This window comes from Balaenoptera borealis (assembly GCF_965194805.1).
Source record: "Balaenoptera borealis genome assembly, chromosome: 5".
Classification (NCBI taxonomy): domain Eukaryota; kingdom Metazoa; phylum Chordata; class Mammalia; order Artiodactyla; family Balaenopteridae; genus Balaenoptera; species Balaenoptera borealis.
Window position 1 is genome coordinate 145,206,256 of NC_138862.1, and position 23,354 is coordinate 145,229,609.

General features: G+C 43.0%; 1 protein-coding gene across 5 annotated transcripts in view; it reads left to right on the forward strand.

Annotated features, from left to right (window-relative positions):
- RARB (retinoic acid receptor beta) overlaps window positions 1-23,354 on the forward strand; it is a 675,515-nt gene that overhangs the window by 478,669 nt on the left and 173,492 nt on the right. The window contains exon 1 of one of the 5 annotated variants that reach the window (XM_082392792.1): window positions 16,599-16,713. The exons of 2 other annotated variants lie outside the window; for them this stretch is intronic. In XM_082392792.1, coding sequence (XP_082248918.1) covers window positions 16,605-16,713 — 109 coding nt within the window. In that variant the 5' untranslated portion in view covers window positions 16,599-16,604. Of the gene's footprint in view, window positions 1-16,598; window positions 16,714-17,941; window positions 18,624-23,354 lie in introns of those variants that run through there. 2 more of the 5 variants (XM_082392789.1, XM_082392791.1) reach the window with 2 other exon arrangements.

The window sequence follows — 23,354 nt, forward strand, 5'->3', positions numbered from 1 at the left end:
CCTAAGCCTGAATGGAAGACTTTCCTAGGAAGTGGCCGGTGATTTTCAAAGTTAGAAGTAAGGGTTTCTGCAGAGCTTTGTCGTATTGTGTCTTTGCCACACAGAAAAACAAGTGAAAGACTGAAGCTGCAACATGGGTGGACGTGGACGTCTGCTGTGTCCCCTGCCACGTGCCTGTCCTCGGCAAGAAAGGAGAGCAGACCCTGGTCCAAGTAGAAAAGAAAAGCAGATCTTTAACGTAGGGGAGACCTCACAGGAGGGATACTAAGATAATCATTTTTCTTATTTATAGTTTTAAACATGTCAAAGGAGATTTGAGTAATTAGAATATAGACTGAACTTGATTTCAAAAGAGACCTGAACTATGATGGCATAAATAAGATAGAAGTTAATTTCCCTCATGTGATTGTCTAGAGATAAGTGGTCCAGGCTGGCTGGGTAGCTGTGCTCCATGTGGACATCCAGGGATTCAGGGTCCCTCCATCGCAAGGCTTTGCCATCCCTGGGCGGCCGCCCTCTTCCCTACGGTCTGGGCTGGGTCCCACGGCATTTTAGCTGGCAGGAAAGGGAGAAGATAGACAGTGGCAGGTGGGAGAGTACTTTTTCAGGACGTGACATGGAACTTGCACACAGCACGTTTTGCTGATGAGAGCATGATCACGTAGCCACACCTGGCTGCACAGGGGGCTGGGAAACACCCTCTCTATCTGGGAGCCATGTGCTCAGCTAAAAATCTACTAATGTGGATTTTTAAAGGGAACTGTGAACTAAGGGGGAGGCTGGAGTTAGCAGTTCGCCACAGAATTTATACAAGGAGGTGAAAAAATTCTCTATTTTTACCTAATATATAAATAGTAATGCCTAACGTTACATAATACTTTAGAGATTTAGAAAAATCTTTCTCATACATTATTTCATTTAATTTTTCAACATTATCTTCCCTTGAAGTAAACACTATGATTGGAAGTAGATATTATCTTCATTTATGTGGAGACTTACTTCATTTATGTGAAGTAAGGCTCAGAAGGAGTGTGACAGACATAGAGAACAGACTTGTGGTTGCCGAGGGGGAGGGGGCTGGGGGAGGGAAGGACTGGGAGGATGGGATTAGCAGATGCAAACTATTACATATAGAATAGATAAATAACACGGTCCTACTGTATAGCACAGGGAACTATATTCAGTATCCTATAATAAACCATATGGAAAAGAATATTTAAAGAAAGAATGTATGTATATGTATAACTGAATAATTTTGCTGTACAGCAGAAATTAACACAACATTGTAGGTACTTCGCTGGTGGTCCAGTGGTTAAGACTCCGAGCTCCCAATGCAAGGGGCCCAGGTTCGATCCCTGGTCAGGGAACTAGATCCCGCATGTCACAACTAAGAGCCTGCATGCCACAACTAAAAGATTCCACGTGCTGCAGCGAAGATCTCGCACACGGCAACGAAGATCCCACATGCCGCAACTAAGACTGCAGCTATTATTTAGCGCAGCGAAGTAAATAAATAAACACACACACACACACACACACACACAAATACAACGTTGTAAAGCAACTATACTTGACTTAAAAATTTTTCTAATTACAAACTTTTAAAAAAAGGAGTGTGAGATTACCAAAGCCATACAGCAGCTACATACAGAGCCCAGACCTCACTCCAGGCTCAGAGCTTTACCATTTGCACTCCTAGAAACTTAACACCTAATCCTCTAAAGGCCTGTGACTTGGTGTTTACCAAGTAGAATGTCCCATCCGATCAGAGGGTCTGACAAAGTCCCTGATTACCCCAATCCTAGAAATTTTCATTACGTAGCCTCCAGCGTGAAGCCCTAGAATTGCCATGCTTTGGGAATCACCGCAGTGATCTTACATTTTATTATTGTATTTTGCTTAAACAGAGAGGGGAGATAGTTCATATTATTTCTGTCTATTCTTTCCCTTTTTGCATTCCCATGCTTATCTGTTAAATTTTGGAACTCTTGCCTTCTGAAAAATCCCAGCTAATTTCTTCTGAAGCACCTCTAACTCAAAACAAAAATCACACAATGATAAAATGTCAAAAACTAATTTTGGATGCCACCATATAACCTCTCACACAGAAGTTTTCAAAGCCCTTGGTTGAGGGGGTGGTTTTATACCCTATAGTTTGAAAGGAGAGAAAAAATGGTTTTTTCATCAAAAATATTTGTTTTTTCATATTGTGTGTGTATATAATGTACATATATACTTATTGTTTCTCCAGCAGAAATTTCTCGGAGATTTCTAGGTGGCTGTATCCTACCCTCGATTCCCACCCAATCGCATTGAGCTTTTTATTTGCCTTTTTCTCCGTCAGACACCAGGATGAATTTAAACTCCAGTCCCTGGCCAATGGCCTCTCCGATGTGTTTGCTCTGTTTTACATTCCCTTTCCGTGTAGAATCAGATGGAAATTCCTTTGGGGCCTTTGAGTCAGAAACTATTGTGTTGCTAATCAAACTTGGCTTCATTAGCATTTCAAATCCTGCGATGTTCTCAGCGATCAGTGTCAGGTCTGAGGGCTCCCCACCCATGACCTGATTTGCCAGACCTGTTTAACGGAAATCAGCAGTGGCCAGTGCCTTTGACCTTATTTCTCCCAGCACACGTCACCGAGAAATCCTTTTCAAGGATTCTAGAGAATAGACGCATGTACAATCTGAGAAGCTTTACTTGTATCCCTCTCCCTACTCTAGATATTGCTGCCAAAAAGCCACACTCCCTTCATCACCTCCGGTAGTTGGATCCTGGGTGGATGATGGGTAGATGGGTCAGTAGATGGGTAGATGGACCACGTGGTGGGTGTATAACTAGAAGGGTAGATGGATTGGTAGATGGGTAACGGACAGGTGGGTGGATGGGTGAAGTAGAAGAGTGAGTAGGTGGAGAGGACGGATAGACGGATGCACGGATGAATGGATGGGAAGAGAAGACAGATAAATCATGCCAGTCTTCCATTTTGTGCAATATCCTTGCCATTTAATTATCCATAATTGGCCTTACGTTCCTGAGGCTAAATACCACTTCGCAGAAATCAGCATGCCATGTGAGCTACTTTCTGCCTTCCACAAGGAGCGTCAGGGTGGGACTTGTCAAATATTTCATTGCCATTCTGACTCAGTGTCTGCTTTGTAAAATAAAAGACACCATCCTTTTTAAAAATATAGTATATGTAATAGTGCTTCAGCACTGTGGAACTTAAACCAGGCACCTATAGCAAAATCTCCTGGGGAACTTGCCCTAATTGCATATGCCTGGACCTCACAGCCTGAACTGTACATCCTGGTTGAAAATTACTGCCCTGACAGAAGTGTCTCTGTACCTTGTACCAGAGGTAGTTGAGTAGTGTTGGAGCTCTGTGTTCCTGATGTCACTTTCTCCTTACAGACATTCCACTAACATTTTTTAAAGTACGTATTATATCTCAGGCAATGCTCTAAGTGCTTTTTACTTGTATTACCTCGTTCGATCTTTACCACAATCCTTTAAGGTAGGAACCATTAATATCTGCATTTTACAGGTGAGGGAATTGAGGCAGGTAGGGGTTAAGTAACACAGGACCAGGGTCACACAGCTGGTAAGAGGTGAAGCTGGAGTTGAAACTCAGTCCATGTCCAGACTCCACGACCCCACCCACCAGGCTACATTGCCTCTCTGATCACTCAGCTCACCTTTTAAGAACCCTGGTCCAATAGAACTTTCTGCAATGACGAAAATGTTCTATATCTGTGCTGTCCTGTTGACATGATAGCCACTAGCCGCATGTGGCTTTCAAGCACTTGAAATGTGGCCAATATGACTGAGCAACTAAGTTTTTAATTGTATGGAATTTTAACTAATTTAAACAGCACGGTTTAAGAACCACCTAATAGCCTCTGGTCATACAGATGATCTAAAAAAATTAAGTGCTGAACTAGGCTTCAGGAAGACATCTCAGCTATAGCCATTATCCTTTATTAATACTATTAACGTGAAATAATTACAAAGCACTCTTAGAATCCTTTGTGCTTCTTTCCACCCCTAAAAGAGTCTCACGATTCTTCTAAGCGCTCTGCCAGCTGGGTGGCACATCTACCCTTAGCTCATTGGAAGATGTATTGAGATGAGACAGAGCAAATAATTCAGGCAGACTAATACAGACGGGTTGTAGCATGGTGGTGCCATTGGCATTTATTCTCAGGAGTCATTGTGACATTTTCCATCTCCCAAATACTTGCCATCCTATGTTAGGGGAAGTGGGAGTTGATGGAAATAACTGACTTTAAAGCTGGGTTCGGGGACTTCCCTGGCGGTCCAGTGGTTACAACTCTTAGTTTCCACTGCAGGGGGCGCGGGTTCCATCCCTGGTCAGGGAACTAGGATCCCGCATGCCGCCCGGCGTTCAGTGGTGGGAAAAAGGAAAAAAACGGAAGTACGGGGGCATCTGTGCTCATTTCAAGGAGAGATGCCATCCCACACTCCTTACACAAGGAAATGAAGAAAATGAGTAGGAAAGTGGGAAAAGATAAGCCAAGAGAGAAATAAAGATGGCTCTGGATGAAGTAATGTAAGAAAAGAGCCATATTATTTTTTGTGTGGTATACAAGTTGGAATTGGGTGAAGCTTTTAAATGGGAAGGAAAATTAAAGTGTTAAGGAAACCCAAATGTATATGGCTAGATTTTATAGCATAGAGACAAGGCAATGTAGAATTTGGTGAAATCATTATATATTGGCTTAGAACAGTGGTGGAAAAACTGCAGCCCATGGGTTAACCCAATCCACTGCTGGTTTTTGTAAATAAAATTTTATTAAGTACACACATGTCCATTCATTTACGTGTGGTCTACAGCTCCTTTATATTACAGCAGCAGAGCTGAGCAGTTGCAACAGAAACTGTATAGCCTGCAAAGCCTGGAACATTTCCTATGGCCCTACACAGAAAAAAGCTTACTGACCTCCATTTTAGAACAAAAGGAGAATATACGTTAGCATAACTATTTTGGAGTACTATTTTGTGTGGCCATCAAATTTTAAAATGCACATCATCTTTGACCTGGCAACACTGCTACACTGGTACACATACCCACAGGGTTTCTTAAAACACTGGAAAACTGAAAACAACCTAAATGTCCACTAGCTGAGCACTGTTAAATGAATTACAGTGCATTTGTGCAAAGGAATACTGTTCAGTTGTTGATGTTGCTTAATTGAGGTGTAGTTGATTTACAATATTATATTAGTTTCAGGTTTACAGCATAGTGATTCAGCATTTTTATAGATTATACTCCATTAAAAGTTATTACAAAATAATGGCTATATATCCCTTTCCTGTACGATATATCCTTGTTGCTCATCTATTTTATACATAGTAGTTTGTATCACTTAATCTCCTACCCCTTGCTTGCCCCTCACCCCTTCCCTCTCCCCTCTGGTAAACACTGGTTTGTTCTCTATATGTGTGAATCGATTTCTGTTTTGTCATATTGATTCATTTGTTTTATTTTTTTAGATTGCACATATAAGTGATAACGTAATTTGTCTTTCTCTGTCTGACTTATTTCAATAAGCATAATACTTTCTAGGTCCACCCAAGTTGTTGCAAATGGCAGAATTAAATTATTTTTTATGGCTGAGTAATATTCCATTGTATATATGTACCACATCTTCTTTATCCATTCATCAGGTGATGGACACTTGGGTTGCTTCCATGTCTTGGCTATTGCAAATAATGCTGCTATGAACATTGGGGTGCATGTATCTTTTCAAATCAGTGTTTTCGTTTTTTCTGGGTATACACTATGGAGTGAAATTGCTGGATCATTCAGATTTCTCCTTTGCATTTTTTGAGGAAACGCCATACTGTTTTCCATACTGGCTGTACCAATTTACATTCCCACCAACAGTGTATGAAGGTCCCCTTCTCTCCACATCCTTGCCAACATTTCTTATTTGTTGTCTTTTTGATGATAGCCATTCTGAGAGGTGTGAGGTGATATTGTGATTTTGATTTGCATGTCTGTAATAATTGAGGACCTTTACATGTGCCCGTTTGCCATCTGTATGTCTTCTTTGGAAAAATATGTCTATTCAGGTCTTCCGCCCATTGTTTAATGGGTTGTGGGTGGGGTTTTTTTGTTTTTTTTTAACCATCTTTATTGGAGTATAATTGCTTTACAGAGGTGTGTTAGTTTCTGGTTTATAACAAAGTGAATCAGTTATACATATACATATGTTCCCATCTCTCTTCCCTCTTGCATCTCCCTCCCTCCCACCCTCCCTATCCCACCCCTCTAGGTGGTCACAAAGCACCGAGCTGATCTCCCTGTGCTATACAGCTGCTTCCCACTAGCTATCTATTTTACATTTGTTAGTGTATATATGTCCATGCCACTCTCTCACTTTGTCACAGCTTACCCTTCCCCCTCCCCATATCCTCAAGTCCATTCTCTAGTAGGTCTGTGTCTTTTATTCCTGTCTTGCCCCTAGGTTGTTCATGACCTTTTTTTTTTTTTTTCTTAGATTTCATATATAGGTGTTAGCATACGGTATTTGTTTTTCTCTTTCTGACTTCACTCTGTATGACAGACCCTAGGTCCATCCATCTCACTACAAGTAACTCCATTTCGTTTCTTTTTATGGCGGAGTAATATTCCATTGTATATATGTGCCACATCTTCTTTATCCATTCATAAGTGTTGATGGACACTTAGGTTGCTTCCATGTCCTGGCTATTGTAAACAGAGCTACAGTGAACATTTTGGTACATGACTCTTTTTAAATTATGGTTTTCTCAGGGTATATACCCAGTAGTGGGATTGCTGGGTCGTATGGTAGTTCTATTTTTAGTTTTTTAAGGAACCTCCAAACTGTTCCCCATAGTGGCTGTATCAATTTACATTCCCACCAGCAGTGCAAGAGGGTTCCCTTTTCTCCACACCCTCTCCAGCATTTATTGTTTCTAGATTTTTTGATGATGGCCATTCTGACTGGTGTGAGATGATATCTCATTGTAGTTTTGATTTGCATTTCTCTAATGATTAATGATGTTGAGCATTCTTTCATGTGTTTCTTGGCAATCTGTATATCTTCTTTGGAGAAATGTCTATTTAGGTCTTCTGCCCATTTTTGGATTGGGTTGTTTGTTTTTTTCATATTCAGCTGCATGAGCTGCTTGTAAATTTTGGAGATTAATCCTTTGGCAGTTGCTTCATTTGCAAATATTTTCTCCCATTCTGAGGGTTGTCTTTTGGTCTTGTTTATGGTTTCCTTTGCTGTACAAAAGCTTTGAAGTTTCATTAGGTCCCATTTATTTATTTTTGTTTTTATTTCCATTTCTCTAGGAGCTGGGTCAAAAAGGATCTTGCTGTGATTTATGTCATAGAGTGTTCTGCCTATGTTTTCCTCTAAGAGTTTGCTAGTGTCTGGCCTTACATTTAGGTCTTTAATCCATTTTGAGTTTATTTTTGTGTATGGTGTTAGGGAGTGTTCTAATTTCATACTTTCACATGTAGCTGTCCAGTTTTCCCAGCACCACTTATTGAAGAGGCTGTCTTTTCTCCACTGTATATGCTTGCCTCCTTTATCAAAGATAAGGTGACCATGGGTGTGTGGGTTTATCTCTGGGCTTTCTATCCTGTTCCATTGATCTATATTTCTGTTTTTGTGCCAGTACCAAACTGTCTTGATTACTGTAGCTTTGTAATATAGTCTGAAGTCAGGGAGCCTGATCCCTCCAGCTCCATTTTTCGTTCTCAAGATTGCTTTGGCTATTCGGGGTCTTTTGTGTTTCCATACAAATTGTGAAATTTTTTGTTCTAGTTCTGTAAAAAATGCCAGTGGTAGTTTGATAGGGATTGCATTGAATCTGTAGATTGCTTTGGGTAGTAGAGTCATTTTCACAATGTTGATTCTTCCAATCCAAGAACATGGTATATCTCTCCATCTATTTGTATCATCTTTAATTTCTTTCACCAGTGCCTTATAATTTTCTGCATACAGGTCTTTTGTCTCCTTAGGTAGGTTTATTCCTAGGTATTTTATTCTTTTTGTTGCAATGGTAAATGGGAGTGTTTTCTTAATTTCACTTTCAGATTTTTCATCATTAGTGTATAGGAATGCAAGAGATTTCTGTGCATTAATTTTGTATCCTGCTACTTTACCAGATTCATTGATTAGCTCTAGTAGTTTTCTGGTAGCATCTTTAGGATTCCCTATGTATGGTGTCATGTCATCTGCAAACAGTGACAGCTTTACTTCTTCTTTTCCAATTTGGATTCCTTTTATTTCTTTTTCTTCTCTGATTGCTGTGGCTAAAACTTCCAAAACTATGTTGAATAATAGTGGTGAGAGTGGGCAACCTTGTCTTGTTCCTGATCTTAGTGGAAATGGTTTCAGTTTTTCACCATTGAGGACAATGTTGGCTGTGGGTTTGTCATATACGGCCTTTATTATGTTGAGGAAAGTTCCCTCTATGCCTACTTTCTACAGGGTTTTTATCATAAATGGGTGTTGAATTTTGTCAAAGGCTTTCTCTGCATCGATTGAGATAATCATATGGTTTTTCTCCTTCAATTTGTTAATATGGTGTATCACATTGATTGATTTGCATATATTGAAGAATCCTTGCATTCCTGGAATAAACCCCAGTTGATCATGGTGTATGACCCTTTTAATGTGCTGTTGGATTCTGTTTGCTTGTATTTTGTGGAGGATTTTTGCATCTATGTTCATCAGTGATATTGGCCTGTAGTTTTCTTTCTTTGTGACATCTTTGTCTGATTTTGGTATCAGGGTGATGGTGGCCTCATAGAATGAGTTTTGGAGTGTTCCTCCCTGTGCTATATTTTGGAAGAGTTTGAGAAGGATAGGTGTTACCTCTTCTCTAAATGTTTGATAGAATTTGCCTGTGAAGCCACCTGGTCCTGGGCTTTTGTTTGTTGGAAGGTTTTTAATCACAGTTTCAATTTCAGTGCTTGTGATTGGTCTGTTCATATTTTCTATTTCTTCCTGGTTCAGTCTCGGCAGGTTGTGCATTTCTAAGAATTTGTCCATATCTTCCAGGTTGTCCATTTTATTGGCATAGAGTTGCTTGTAGTAATCTCTCATGATCGTTTGTATTTCTGCAGTGTCAGTTGTTACTTCTCCTTTTTCATTTCTAATTCTATTGATTTGAGTCTTCTCCCTTTTTTTCTTGATGAGTCTGGCTAATGGTTTATCAATTTTGTTTATCTTCTCAAAGAACCAGCTTTTAGTTTTATTGATCTTTGCTATAATTTCCTTCATTTCTTTTTCGTTTATTTCTGATCTGATCTTTATGATTTCTTTCCCTCTGCTAACTTTGGGGTTTTTTCGTTCTTCTTTCTCTAATTGCTTTAGGTGCAAGGTTAGGTTGTTTATTTGAGATGTTTCCTGTTTCTTAAGGTAGGATTGTATTGCTATAAACTTCCCTCTTAGAACTGCTTTTGCTGCATCCCATAGGTTTTGGGTCATCATGTCTCCGTTGTCATTTGTTTCTAGATATTTTTTGATTTCCTCTTTGATTTCTTCAGTGATCACTTGGTTATTAAGTAGTGTATTGTTTAGCCTCCATGTGTTTTTATTTTTTACAGATCTTTTCCTGTAATTGATATCTAGTCTCATAGCGTTGTGGTCGGAAAAGATACTTGATACGATTTCAATTTTCTTAAATTTACCAAGGCTTGATTTGTGACCCAAGATATGATCTATCCTGGAGAATGTTCCATGAGCACTTGAGAAGAAAGTGTATTCTCTTGTTTTTGGATGGAATGTCCTATTAATATCAATTAAGTCCATCTTGTTTAATGTATCATTTAAAGCTTGTGTTTCCTTATTTATTTTCATTTTGGATGATCTGTCCTTTGGTGAAAGTGGGGTGTTAAAGTCCCCTACTATGATTGTGTTGCTGTCGATTTCCCCTTTTATGGCTGTTAGTACTTGCCTTATGTATTGAGGTGCTCCTATGTTGGGTGCATAAATATGTACAATTGTTATATCTTCTTCTTGGATTGATCCCTTGATCATTATGTAGTGTCCTTCTTTGTCTCTTGTAATATTCTTTATTTTAAAGTCTATTTTGTCTGATATGAGAATTGCTACTCCAGCTTTCTTTTGATTTCCATTTGCATGGAATATCTTTTTCCATCCCCTCACTTTCAATCTGTATGTGTCCCTAGTTCTGAATTGGTGCTCTTGTACACAGCATATACACAGGTCTTGTTTTTGTATCCATTCAGCCAGCGTATGTCTTGGTTGGAGCATTTAATCCATTTACATTTAAGGTAATTATCCATATGTATCTTCCGATTCCCATTTTCTTAATTGTTTTGGGTTTGTTATTGTAGGTCTTTTCCTTCTCTTGTGTTTCTTGCCTAGAGAAGTTCCTTTAGCATTTGTTGTAAAGCTGGTTTGGTGGTGCTGAACTCTCTCAGCTTTTGCTTGTCTGTAAAGGTTTTAATTTCTCCATCAAATCTGAATGAGATCCTTGCTGGGTAGAGTAATCTTGGTCGTAGGTTTTTCTCCTTCATCACTTTAAATATGTCCTGCCACTCCCTTCTGGCTTGCAGAGTTTCTGCTGAAAGATCAGCTGTTAACCTTATGGGGATTCCCTTGTGTGTTATTTGTTGTTTTTCCCTTGCTGCTTTTAATATGTTTTCTTTATATTTAATTTTTGACAGTTTGATTAATATGTGTCTTGGCGTGTTTCTCCTTGGATTTATCCTGTATGGGACTCTCTGTGCTTCCAGGACTTGATTAACTATTTCCTTTCCCATATTAGGGAAGTTGTCAACTATAATCTCTTCAAGTATTTTCTCAGTCCCTTTCTTTTTCTCTTCTCTTCTGGGACCCCTATTAATTCGAATGTTGGTGCATTTAATGTTGTCCCAGAGGTCTCTGAGACTGTCCTTAATTCTTTTCATTCTTTTTTCTTTATTCTGTTCTGCAGTAGTTATTTCCACTATTTTATCTTCCAGGTCACTTATCCGTTCTTCTGCCTCAGTTATTCTGCTATTGAGCCCTTCTAGAGAATTTTTAATTTCATTTATTGTGTTGTTCATCATTGTTTGTTTGCTCTTTAGTTCTTCTAGGTCCTTGTTAAATGTTTCTTGTATTTTCTCTATTCTATTTCAAGATTTTGGATCATCTTTACTGTCATTACTCTGAATTCTTTTTCAGGTAGACTGCCTATTTCCGCTTCATTTGTTAGGTCTGGTGGGTTTTTGCCTTGCTCCTTCATCTGTTGTGTGTTTTTCTGTCTTCTCATTTTGCTTAACTTACTGTGTTTGGGGTCTCCTTTTCACAGGCTGCAGGTTCGTAGTTCCCGTTGTTTTTGGTGTCTGTCCCCAGTGGCTAAGGTTGGTTCAGTGGGTTGTGTAGGCTTCCTGGTGGAGGGGACTAGTGCCTGTGTTCTGGTGGATGAGGCTGGATCTTGTCTTTCTGGTGGGCAGGTCCACGTTTGGTGGTGTGTTTTGGGGTGTCTGTGGCCTTATTATGATTTTAGGCAGCCTCTCTGCAAATGGATGGGGCTGTGTTCCTGTCTTGCTAGTTGTTTGGCATAGGGTGTGCAGCATTGTAGCTTGCTGGTCATTGAGTGGAGCTGGATCTTGGCGTTGAGATGGAGATCTCTGGGAGATTTTTGCCGTTTGGTATTACATGGAGCTGGGAGGTCTCTTGTGGACCAGTGTCCTGAAGTTGGCTCTCCCACCTCAGAGGCACAGCCCTGATGCCTGGCTGGAGTACCAAGAGCCTGTCATCCACACGGCTCAGAATAAAAGGGAGAAAAAAATAGAAAGAAAGAAAGAAAGAGGATAAAATAAAATAAAGTTATTAAAATAAAAAATATTTATTAAGAAAAAAGTTTTTTTAAAGTAAAAAAAAAAAAAAACGGACAGACAGAACCCTAGGACAAATGGTGAAAGCAAAGCTATACAGACAGTATCACCTACAGAAGCATACACATACACACTCGCAATAAGAGAAAAAGGGGAAAAAATAATATATCTTTGCTCCCAAAGTCCACCTCCTCAGTTTGGGATGATTCGTTGTCTATTCAGGTATTCAACAGATGCAGGTACATCAAGTTGTTTGTGGAGCTTTAACCCGCTGCTTCTGAGGCTGCTGGGAGAGATTTCCCTTTCTCTTCTTTGTTCGCACAGCTCCGGGGTTCAGCTTTGGATTTGGACCCGCCTCTGCGTGTAGGTCGCCTGAGGGCGTCTGTTCTTCACTCACACAGGACGGGGTTAAAGGAGCAGCTGATTCGGGGCCTCTGGCTCACTCAGGCTGGGGGGAGGGAAGGGTACGGATGCGGGGCGAGCCTGCAGCGGCAGAGGCCGGCATGACGTTGCAGCAGCCCAAGGCGCGCAGTGTGTTCTCCTGGGGAAGTTGTCCCTGGATAGCGGGAGCCTGGCCGTGGCGGGCTGCACAGGCTCCCGGGAGGGGAGGTGTAGATAGTGACCTGAGCTCGCACACAGGCTTCTTGGTGGCGGCAGCAGCACCTTAGCGTCTCATGCCCGTCTCTGGGGTCTGCGCTGATCGCCACGGCTCGCGCCCGCCTCTGGAGCTCATTTAGGCGGCGCTCTGAATCCCCTCTCCTCGCGCCGCGAAACAAAGAGGCAAGAAAAAGTCTCTTGCCTCTTCGGCAGTTCCAGACCTTTTCCCGGACACCCTCCCAGCCAGCTGTGGTGCGCTAACCCCTTCAGGCTGTGTTCACGCTGCCAACCCCAGTCCTCTCCCTGCGATCCGACAGAAGCCCGAGCCTCAGCTCCCAGCCCCGCCCGCCCCGGCGGGGGAGCAGACAAGCCTCTCGGGCTGGTGAGTGCTGGTCGGCACCGAGCCTCTGTGCGGGAATCTCTCCGCTTTGCCCTCTGCACCCCTGTGGCTGCGCTCTCCTCCGTGGCTTCGAAGCTTCCCCCCCTCCGCCACCCGCAGTCTCCGCCCGCGAAGGGGCTTCCTAGTGTGTGGACACCTTTCCTCCTTCACGGCTCCCTCCCACTGGTGCAGGTCCCGTCCCTATTCTTTGTCTCTGTTTTTTCTTTTTTCTTTTGCCCTACCCAGGTACGTGGGGAGTTTCTTGCCTTCTGGGAGGTCTGAGGTCTTCTGCCAGCGTTCAGTAGGTGTTCTATAGCAGCAGTTCCACATGTAGATGTATTTCTGATTTATGTGTGGGGAGGAAGGTGATCTCCGCGTCTTACTCTTCCGCCATCTTTCTCCACTATCCTGTTTTTTTTTTTTAATTGAGCTATTTATTGTTGTTTTTTAATGAGATAGTTCTGTATGTACTATTTATTACTAAATAGAAAAATGTCGCAGAACAGTATGCATTATTTGATTACATTTGTATAAAAGCAACAAACAGTCCCCCCAGAAGATACAGGGATATATGCCCGGCACCTGGCACAGGGCTTGGCATTTGAGGAGTGAACACATGGAGAGTTTACACATTACTTTTTCACTTTTTAATCTCCTGGACTCTGATTGTTTATGAACATGCACTACTTTTTAAAAAATCTAAATTAAAACAGGGAAAAAATAAACAAGAGGAAATAGCCACAGGTAGGCCTCCCCGGCTCCCACACACGAGCCGGTGCCAACAGGGGTGGCTGGGGGGCTGAGGACCCACTGGAGCCCATTGCTGGCACTGCGGGGCTCGAGGTGGGGGGGGGGTCTGGGGAGGCAGGAGTTTGGTCTCCAGGTGGGACCGGCAGGAACCCGGGGGCAGGAGCCACGCACAGCAAACGCGGGGAAGCGCCCAGGAGGCCACTCGGGTCTGGAACGGGAGGGGGGCGGTGGCCCCGTCCTGGGGACATTGTCCGCAAGTAACAGGTGGGAAAACTTCGTCCAGGAAACTGGGAAAAGCAGGAAGCTACAGAAGAAGGAGCCAAGGGAAGGAAGGACGCAGCGGCCAGCCCTGGAGGTGGAGAGACGTTTCTGAGGAAGAACACGTGTTTCCTGGGCTCTGAGAAGACCCGGCGTCTGCGGGGATGCAGGCTCACGTCTGGGATGCAGCTTGCTGCCTGTGGGCCTGAGAATCACGGACACCACCAGTCCCGGCCCAGGAGCCGGTGTTCAGACGGACAGGCCAGGGCGCTTTCTGCTGTGGATCAGTGTGAGGACCTCCCCAGCCCTCAGCGCGGGAAGCGGCTGAGCCAGGGGTGCAGAAGCCCCCGGACCAGCTCAGCACTTGCCCTGTGCCGCCGCACACCCCCGTCCGGGCTGCCCTGCCGAAACCCACGCTCCCTCAGTGCTGCTGGCTGCTTTTTCCGCAGAAGTGTGGCAAGAGGGGTTTACATGAGGCTAACGGTAAAAAAAAAAAAAAGTAAAAGTAAATAAATAAAAATAAACGAAAACAAAACCATGAAAGAGACAGGTGTGTCTTCTTAAAATACGATCCGTGTCCGCCGCTCTCCGCCCCACCTCCGTGTGGCCAGCACTTTGCGTGACTTGTGCCTGGGGTGGATGTCAGCGCCTGTGAGAATCTCTTTATTTAGACATCACGAGGCATGTGACCAGTTTTGAACACGGCCGGCTGCAGTGCTGGTGCACAGAGACGCCTGCTCTTTCTTCACCAAACTCTCCAGTTGAAACGTGTCTGCAGAGCATGATTCACGGTGTTTCTTTCTGGATTGTCCAGTGGGTAATTGCTGTACAGAAACCAGAGAAACAGATGTAGACCCTGAACCCTGGCTATAAATTTTTGTTTTATGATTATGGGTTTCAAATGTGCTGTGTCACACTGACAAATACACAGTTACTCTGAAACAAAATGAATTTGGGGCTCAAACTTTTGCTGTTTTGTTTGTTTGTGGTTGGAAATACTTTTGTTAGAGTTCCTTTTATCATTGATCAAGCATAAAGAAAACAGGGGCAATGACACATATCAGAATGTTATTTTATGCCTTACTAAGAGGATATTTGGGCAACGGTTCTTCCAGATTGTTTAATTAATGTTTAAAATAGGGGTCGATAATTTAAACTTCATTATCCACAAATTAACTAGGCCATTTTTCACCTTCTACCTGTTCATTAATCTTTATGGTGCATGGATATGTATTAAGGAACTGGGGCTTATTTGTGTATCTTTCCCTTATCTTTTTTTAAGATGAAGAAGGTAGAAGAAGAATCAGGTTTTCAAGAAGTATAAGAATTAGATTTACTGACGAAGAACTAAGAAACGTGTGGCTAAATTTGGGGGCTGCTTTGTAAGTTAACACTTGGATTAAATAATAACCCTAATAGTTGCTATCCACGTAATCGATTCATGATGAGAAATGATGAACTGACTAGTGAATACTGTCGCACCGTGAAACACCCATAATGTTCCACTCACAAGGATTTAAGCCCTGATCCTTCATTTCAAGGCTCAAGTTTATTTCTCTACAGTTAAGAGAACTGTGTTCCTAGGTGAATAGAAATGTAAAATTTTCTTGTGCAAAGAAAGAAAACACCAATCTCTGAACCCCTACCACACAAAGACACACACACACACACACACACACACACACACACACACACACACACCCTTCTCTGTTATTGTTTTTGTGCCGTGACAGATTATTGAGGAAAGAAATGTGGGAGCCGTTGTCTCCCTTCCTAGATGAGGCTGATAACTCTAGCTTAAGAACTGAGAGTAAACAGAATTTGGGGGACCCCATCCGCATGTTCACTTGCTTGTGACCAGTGCACCCTACCCTTTGGAAAGATGCTGAGTGAGCAAGAAAGTGCCATGGGTAACCCGTACACACACACCTGGCCACGGTGCCATGTTTCTCATCTCTTAGTTCCTCCTGCTGTACTTTAAATACAGCTCCCTCCTCTCCCTCCTCAAAGAACTTTTCACCCACCTCCATGATCCTGTACAAAACGAGCCCAGTTTCCAAGGCACTCTAAGGACCTTAAATAAGCATTTGGAGCTATAAGTCCCATGGACCACGCAGCAATTGGCACACAATGTGGTGCTTTGTGTATCTTTACAACTATCTTAATGACAGAGTGTTAAATGTTTTGTAAATTCCTCTGCGCCCCTTGTTTAAAATGTGTGTTTTCTTTGTAGTTAAAGGATTTCTTATAATAAAGCTGTGTTACAAAATGATGACCATATAAAAGAGAGAGAGAGAGAGAATAACAAACACATAGTTTCAGCAAAAGCTTACCCCTTTATCGCCCTGGACTTTGCAATCGCAAGAACTGAGCTTGCTGGGCTGAAAATTGTTTGCCTACACCTCCCTGAAAGAGTCTTTGACTTGGTAAGTGTGTGCCATGCATACGTTTCATGTTACACCATGAGTGCCACTTAGCAACTCCGCTAGCCGAGCAGCACGGGGCGAGTGCCCGACAGGCTTTTAGAAGGCTTGGAAGCCAGGGCACATTCCAGCCCATTCACGGAAAGGAGACTGCAGTGCGCGCTTCCCTGCGAGAGGCGAGCAAGCCGTCCCCCCTGCCCGCCCACTCGCCCTCCCTGCTTTGTGGGAGAATTATTAGTCAACGGTGGAGGGGCAGTGGAGGACTTAACGTGTTTTAATCCCTCCCCCCGGAGCTTCCTTTCTTTGATGTACGTTGCATCCTTTCAGCAAGTGGTGCAAAATGGCTGCAGGGTGGATTGGCTCTCCCGTTCACAGCTTTCTGCCTGGGTTGATTTGTAAACTCTGCATCTGTCCTTCTCAGGGATGGCTGAAAAGCTTCAGTGTGAGAGGTACAAAAAAATTAGTCCCTTTTCCTTAAAGTGACTGTCTTCTAATAAATAGCCAAGTTTGAGCCGGGGCTAGTATGGGTGAAAAGTGGCCCTTGGAAATACAGAACTTTCACACTTAACCAGTTCTCAAAATCTGTGTGTGTCATGTGGGGGTGGGGTGGGATGGGGATGTGATGAGAGGGCTCATCCGCGCTCGTCCGCAACAGGAAAGTAATTTCCACGTTGGGCTGGGATTCCAGGGAGCTGGGTTCTAGCCATGATCCTGGCTGTGGGACCTCAAGCAGCTCTCAGCCTCACTGGGCTTCTGTTTCCCCTGTTAAAAATAAGAGGATGAGTCACAGCTAACTGGTCTAGGGTGTGTGCTGTGTGCCATGCAAGGACTGTTTCTTTCTGTCCTCACAGCAATCCGTTGAGGTGGCCAGCAGCATGCTCCCATTTTGCAGATGAGGAAGCTGAGGCTCGGGGAGGTTAGGTCCTCGTCCCAGATCCCATAGCTGCTCAGTGGGTTGGAATCTAGTTCAGTTTGACTTCCACATCCACACTGTTGACCACTGTGTTATATTATGAGGTCCTGCATATCTGTGTGATTGTCTGTGTGTGTCTGGGGCAGGAGGAACTACCGATAATTCTCGACTCCTTCGTAGGCTGCGTGTAGACTTGGGAGAATTTTAAGAAGTAAACGAATCCAGAAAGCTGGATTTTTTTTTTTTTTTTTTTTTTTTTTTTACTCCCGAGCCAACGCAGTCCCTTCGGCCTGCAAGAGGGACAGACAGAAAAAGACTATCAAATGGAAAGTTTCTGGACCCCAGGCTTCCCCAGGGGCGGCTCTTCTCCGTGCTCCGGTTTACGGCTTGCTGTGCTTTTTGCAGGAGTGGAAAAACACACACGTTACAAGGCATTTAACAGACAGACGGGCGCACGGAGGAATGTAAAGGCTGGGCCGGGGGCGGGCGAGGGGGGCGCGCGGCCGAGCGAAGCCCCGCGAACTGGGGCGCAAAGGGCGGGAGCTGGCGAGCGGCGTCCCGGCCCCGCGCGCTCCTCCCGGCGGCTCCGGACCGCGCGCGCTCCTCCTCCCTGTGGCTCCGGGCGCCCCGGGCCCCGCGCGCTCGGAGCGGAGACGCGGGGCGGGAGGTGCGCGCGCCCGGGCCGCTGGGAGTGCTCGGCTCTGTGAGAATCCTGGGAGCTGGTGATGTCAGACTCGCTGGGTCATTTGAAGGTTAGCAGCCCGGGAAGGGTTCACCGAAAGTTCACTCGCATATATTAGGCAATTCAATCTTTCATTCTGTGTGACAGAAGTAGTAGGAAGTGAGCTGTTCAGAGGCAGGAGGGTCTATTCTTTGCCAAAGGGGGGATCCGAGTCCCCGCGTGAGCCGCCTGAGGACGGGAATGCCGAGGACGCGCGCGAGCCGGGCAGGGCTGGTCTGGGCACCGTCCGGGTAGGATCCGCACCGCATTCCGAAGGCTTTTTGCAGGCGTCTGCCTAGAAGGAGAACTTGGGCTCTTTCTGGGAACCCCCCGCCCCGGCTGGATTGGCCGAGCAAGCCTGGAAAATGGTAAATGATCATTTGGATCAATTACAGGCTTTTAGCTGGCTTGTCTGTCATAATTCATGATTCGAGGCTGGGAAAAAGACCAACAGCCTACGTGCCAAAAAGGGGGCAGAGTTTGATGGAGTTGGGTGGACTTTTCTATGCCATTTGCCTCCACACCTAGAGGATAAGCACTTTTGCAGACATTCGGTGCAGGGGAGATCATGTTTGACTGTATGGATGTCCTGTCAGTGAGTCCTGGGCAAATCCTGGATTTCTACACTGCGAGCCCGTCTTCCTGCATGCTCCAGGAGAAAGCTCTCAAAGCATGCTTCAGTGGATTGACCCAAACCGAATGGCAGCATCGGCACACTGCGCAATGTAGGTTTATTTTTTCCCTTCTTCTACCAAGAAAAAAATATGAATTGTCTCGCTTGCATGCAATGAACACATTGGAAACAAATTGCACTGGTAGCCAGACAAAGGATTTAATGATTTAATGCTGAAAGGGTGTGCTATGCTGGTGTGCATATTGATTCCCTCTGCTGAAAATTTCCTGTTAGATGTTTTCTTCCCAAACAACCCCTGCCGACCCCTGCTTCTCTCCTTACCGACCCTACAGTCCCTTGAAAACAGTTTTAGAAAATGTGCGTGGAGGGGGGAAAAAGTAGAGTGGCCACAGGACTTTGAAACATTCTTCAAGTGAGGCAATTTGACAACGTTTGTACAGTTTTTACTAAGATGTGTGCAGAGGGGAATTTAACTTTGCTGTTCTTTGGATTAGCTACTAGTTATATGTATATCCCCCCTTGTGTGTTTCAACAGTCCAAAGTAATTAAAATATGACATCTTCCTTGCAAGGAATTTAGCCTAATTGAGGTTGCTGCTGCTCCTGAAGTTCATAAACCACCAGTTAAAGCTGCCGCCGCCGCCAATGTTTTCCTTGCGGAGGAAAGGCAATATTTCTTAGCATTGACCCTGCTGCCACCTTTCCGAGTCACTTTGTTGCTCTAAGAAGTTGCTGTTTTGCTAGAAAACTACTGGCAATGAACACCCCTTGGGCTGAGCCATCCATTATTTCCATATCTTGCAATTCAGCCGGGAACCTGGACGTGGGTTAAAGGGAAGGAAACATAAGTGGGGTAGCCCAGTTTTTTAAAAAAAATATTGACTATTTGGTTATCTGATTCTGAGAGGGTGCCGAGGCACGCACTGGTCAACAGTAGCCTGGCTGCAGGCTTGAGAAATGACCAGCAGTCCCAGAAAATCCCACCTTCGGGTGGCTGTAGTGGGAGCCTGCTGGACGCATCGCTGCCCTGACAGTGATTTAGATAAATGGCTCAGCTATCTATCAAAATGTTTTTAGTACTTTATTTGACAATTCATTGGAGCATTAGCCTGAAAATGACATTTTAAATCTTTGTTTTCAAAGAGGTCAAAGTTTAACTGGAAGAAATTGAGTTTTCCTAATAACATGATGGCTTATCTAAAGAGGGAAGAAAAAGGAGAGAGAGGGGACAATGACAAGATTTAAATCACCCTCTTCTGAAACTTTTTCTTAAGAATAAAGACTTGCTTCAGGGGTCCAGGAAATCAACAGGTTTGTAGCTGAAAAGTCAATAACCATCTGATGCCAGCAGTCTAGCTGTCTGACTTAGTATTTCGTAGAGCCATAACCAGGATAAAAAGATCATTTTCAGAAGGCGTCCTCATTTTCAGCTGCTCCTCAAATGCTTTTTCTTTCCTGCTGCCTCTTTTTCTTTCTGGAGAGCTCAAAGAAACTGTTACAAAATAATTTTCCAACCCACTAACAGATCTTTTAGACCCTACCCCCCTCCTCTCTGTAGCAATTAAAACAGTATGAACGATTTCATTTGGAATCTCAGGGAACTAGGGCTCCCTCAAACTTCTTCTTGTGAGAGAAAGTTTTAATGAAACGTTTTTTAACAAAGGAAAAAAGAATGCTCAGGACCCTGGCGTCAAGCTATTAGACCTAGTAGAGGTTTTACAAGTAGACATTCTTCCTTTTGTAATTAACTCTCCAAAAGTGCCTATTAAGTTGCAGGAGTTTGGGGGGGAACTTTGTTTGTTCTTGAACAAGTTAAACAAGGGATTTGCCTTATCTGGGGAGAGGCTAGTGGTGAATGTGTCATTCACCTAGGGCCAGCCGATAAGCAAGAAGTGTTGATAACAGCAAAGTTCAGCTAATCAAAGAAGCTTGCATTAGACAAAGTAAATAAAGGCAAATGACAAAGGGATTTCAGAAATTTCAGTGTCTTATTTTTGTAAGCAGGGCAATTAGTGCTCACTGTGGTCAATTTCACAAGGGTTTGGCTCCCACCCCCGGACTCCAGGTTAAATGAATAGAGTGTAAATATCGCTTAGGCCCCTGCAGAGTCGCACAAACCGCTTTAGGACAGGTCAGTTTAGCTGTTCAAGTGGTTTAAGTTTTTAAGCATAAATAAAAGTTCTGACACAGCTCTGCCACGCGGTGTTTGGCTCAGGGTGGCACAGCCAGTTAGGGCTTTTGAAGTTAAAGCATATTAGGGCCCTGTTTGTATAAGTACAAACATAAAAACCGCAACCTTTTCCATTTTACTCAATGACTATTTTGACAAGAAGCAGATCTGTTTGTGCTCTTAACACAGAGGAAGCAGTGGGCCAGAAGGGAAAAAATAGTACTAAATTCTAACCAAAACTATTTTCTGCTTTGAGATCCTACTTATTTTTTTATGGTGTGTGTGTGTGTCTGTGTGTGTGTGTGTAGGAATTGGAGTAAACCCTTTGAATGTACAACACACCAGAAGCATTCTTTGAAAGGTGTTAGAATATTCTCTTTATTTTCCCTTTTAATTTTAAGGCAGAAAAATGATATGCCAACCAGCTGTCGGTTGGAGTAGGGCCTGTGAATTGCCTCTAAAAATTCGAAGTCAGGAGTAGCGAGTTACTAAGGGAACATGGTGTAAATAATATGATTTAAGACGGCCCCTGGAGGTGTCAGAGTCACTAAGTCTCTGTTCAGGTGCCTCGTGGATTACCTTGGGTTTAGGCTGCTCCAGATGTTTTCAGCATTAATTGCTCAGTGGGCATAAGATAAAGCCTAATATTTGTGGTCTAAATATAGTAGTTGCTTTCGGTGAAATCATGAGTGTGACAACTTCTTGGCCCTTTTCCCTGTCTTCTCCCTGCTCATAACACATCAAAAGAAAAAAGGAAAAACAGATTTTCTTTTCTAATGAGGAGAAATAATCTGTTTTTAAAAACAAACAGTATCGATGTTATGATTTAGGAAGGAAAGACGTCTCCTTTCCTAAGCGCTGGGACCTGAATTTTAAGTATTAAACAGTATCTAAATCCTCTCCTAGTGAGATATAAATTGGGGTCAAAGTGGCAAAATCAAAGATACCCTCTGAAAGAGAGACTAAATAAAGGCTGACAGCCACCGTATGAACTGAATGGGGTTTTGAATAAATATTTCAGTGAAAAGGCTCAATTGTTTTTCTAAAGTAGGACATAATTTTCTGCTTCTTGGCCACATGACAGTGGTAACTAACACCATCAGAAAGAAGAAAAGAAAAGGGAATTCTACTTAAATCTCAGGGAGTGCAGGATAGGGCCGTTTGAAAACAAGTGGAAGATTCACAAAGTTTTCCTTCCCCGTAGGAAAAAAGAATTACTAAAATTTTTTCAGTATCCAGGTAACTCGGCACTTTGGGTAGGGAAGCGCTGATGTGCAACTTACAAGAAAAAATGCAGAAGTTTACATTTTATCACCAGAAAAGGATAGACTCCCCAAAAAATAGATCAGACTGCTAGGAGAGGTAGTCATGTGTCCCTTAAGCTTAGGCTGTGGAATGGATGTGGAAACTCTTGGTAGCATTTGATTTCCCAGCCCAAATGCAAAGCCCTCGCATCGGAACTAGGCCTTTCTTCTCTTAGTAGATCAATGACCAGCAGCGCAGTTTCTGATAGGTTCACTGACCTGAACCAGAAGTTTTCTTCTCATTTTTGGAAGCCTGGCTCTGACCATATATAACCAGTCGGTATTGTCACGAACTTTGCTTTAAAGCACAAAAGAAAGTTCTTCTGGATATCAGGTGCTTATAATTTCCCTTCAACATGTTAAGCCCCAGAGATGGCTAAAAAAAGAAAGAAAACCTTACCGTTTTTTCCTTTCTACATTCTTGTGAAATGTAATGCATAGATAATCTCAGAAGGGAAATACGTGATAAATGATGAAGATTATAAATTCTGCTGTCAAGGAATTTAGAATCTTTAAAATCGAAAAAAATTTTTTTTAAAGGCTGGGAATTTTTTAACTAGAAAGTTCTCTCTGCGAGGAAGATGAAGATGTAAAACCAAGTTGCAAAATAGAAAACTCTTCGAGTCGAACAGGACTTACGAAACAGTGATTGCACTGTTCATTTTAGAACATCTTAAAAAGAATCTTCTATAGAGTTTGAGTTACATGTAAGTGCCAATAAATTTCTCCCTAAATGACATTTTTATACTTTAAATGTTCTAATATAAATTCAGTTAACTATCAATTAACTAGATTATTTCAGAAATGGGAGTTTTTTGATGAAGGTTTATCAGAAAAATCTGGGCTAAAAACCTTTCTAAAAGATATTAATGTAGAATCTTGCCTTTCAAATTACAGGGTAGTTATGGCAATCATACATCTCAGATTTTCTAGAATAACCCACTTTCAAATACACTGCCACAACTCCCACATAAGCCATTTAAATATGCCAGATATTTCAATATTATGACATCTCCTAGGGTTGCCCCTTGCACCCAGGAGTGGCACAGAAAGCCTTTGTTTGGACTTGATGGTCAGTATAACTGGAGCACTCACAGCTTAATTTTTCTGTTATGACTGAAGATCGCCTTGTGCTTCTGGGTCATTCTTCTGAACACGAATTCCTTTTGTGGCAAAATGTAGATCTGTAAATAGAAGGCGTCCCTTGCAATATGGATTTGAGTATTATGACCGTGGCTCTGATGCCAGCGTGTGTGTGTGTGTGTGTGTGTGTGTGTGTGTGTGTGTGTGTGTGTTGGGAGTGGGGGAGGGGTGGAATTATACGTCGAATCACTATGAACAAATCTGTA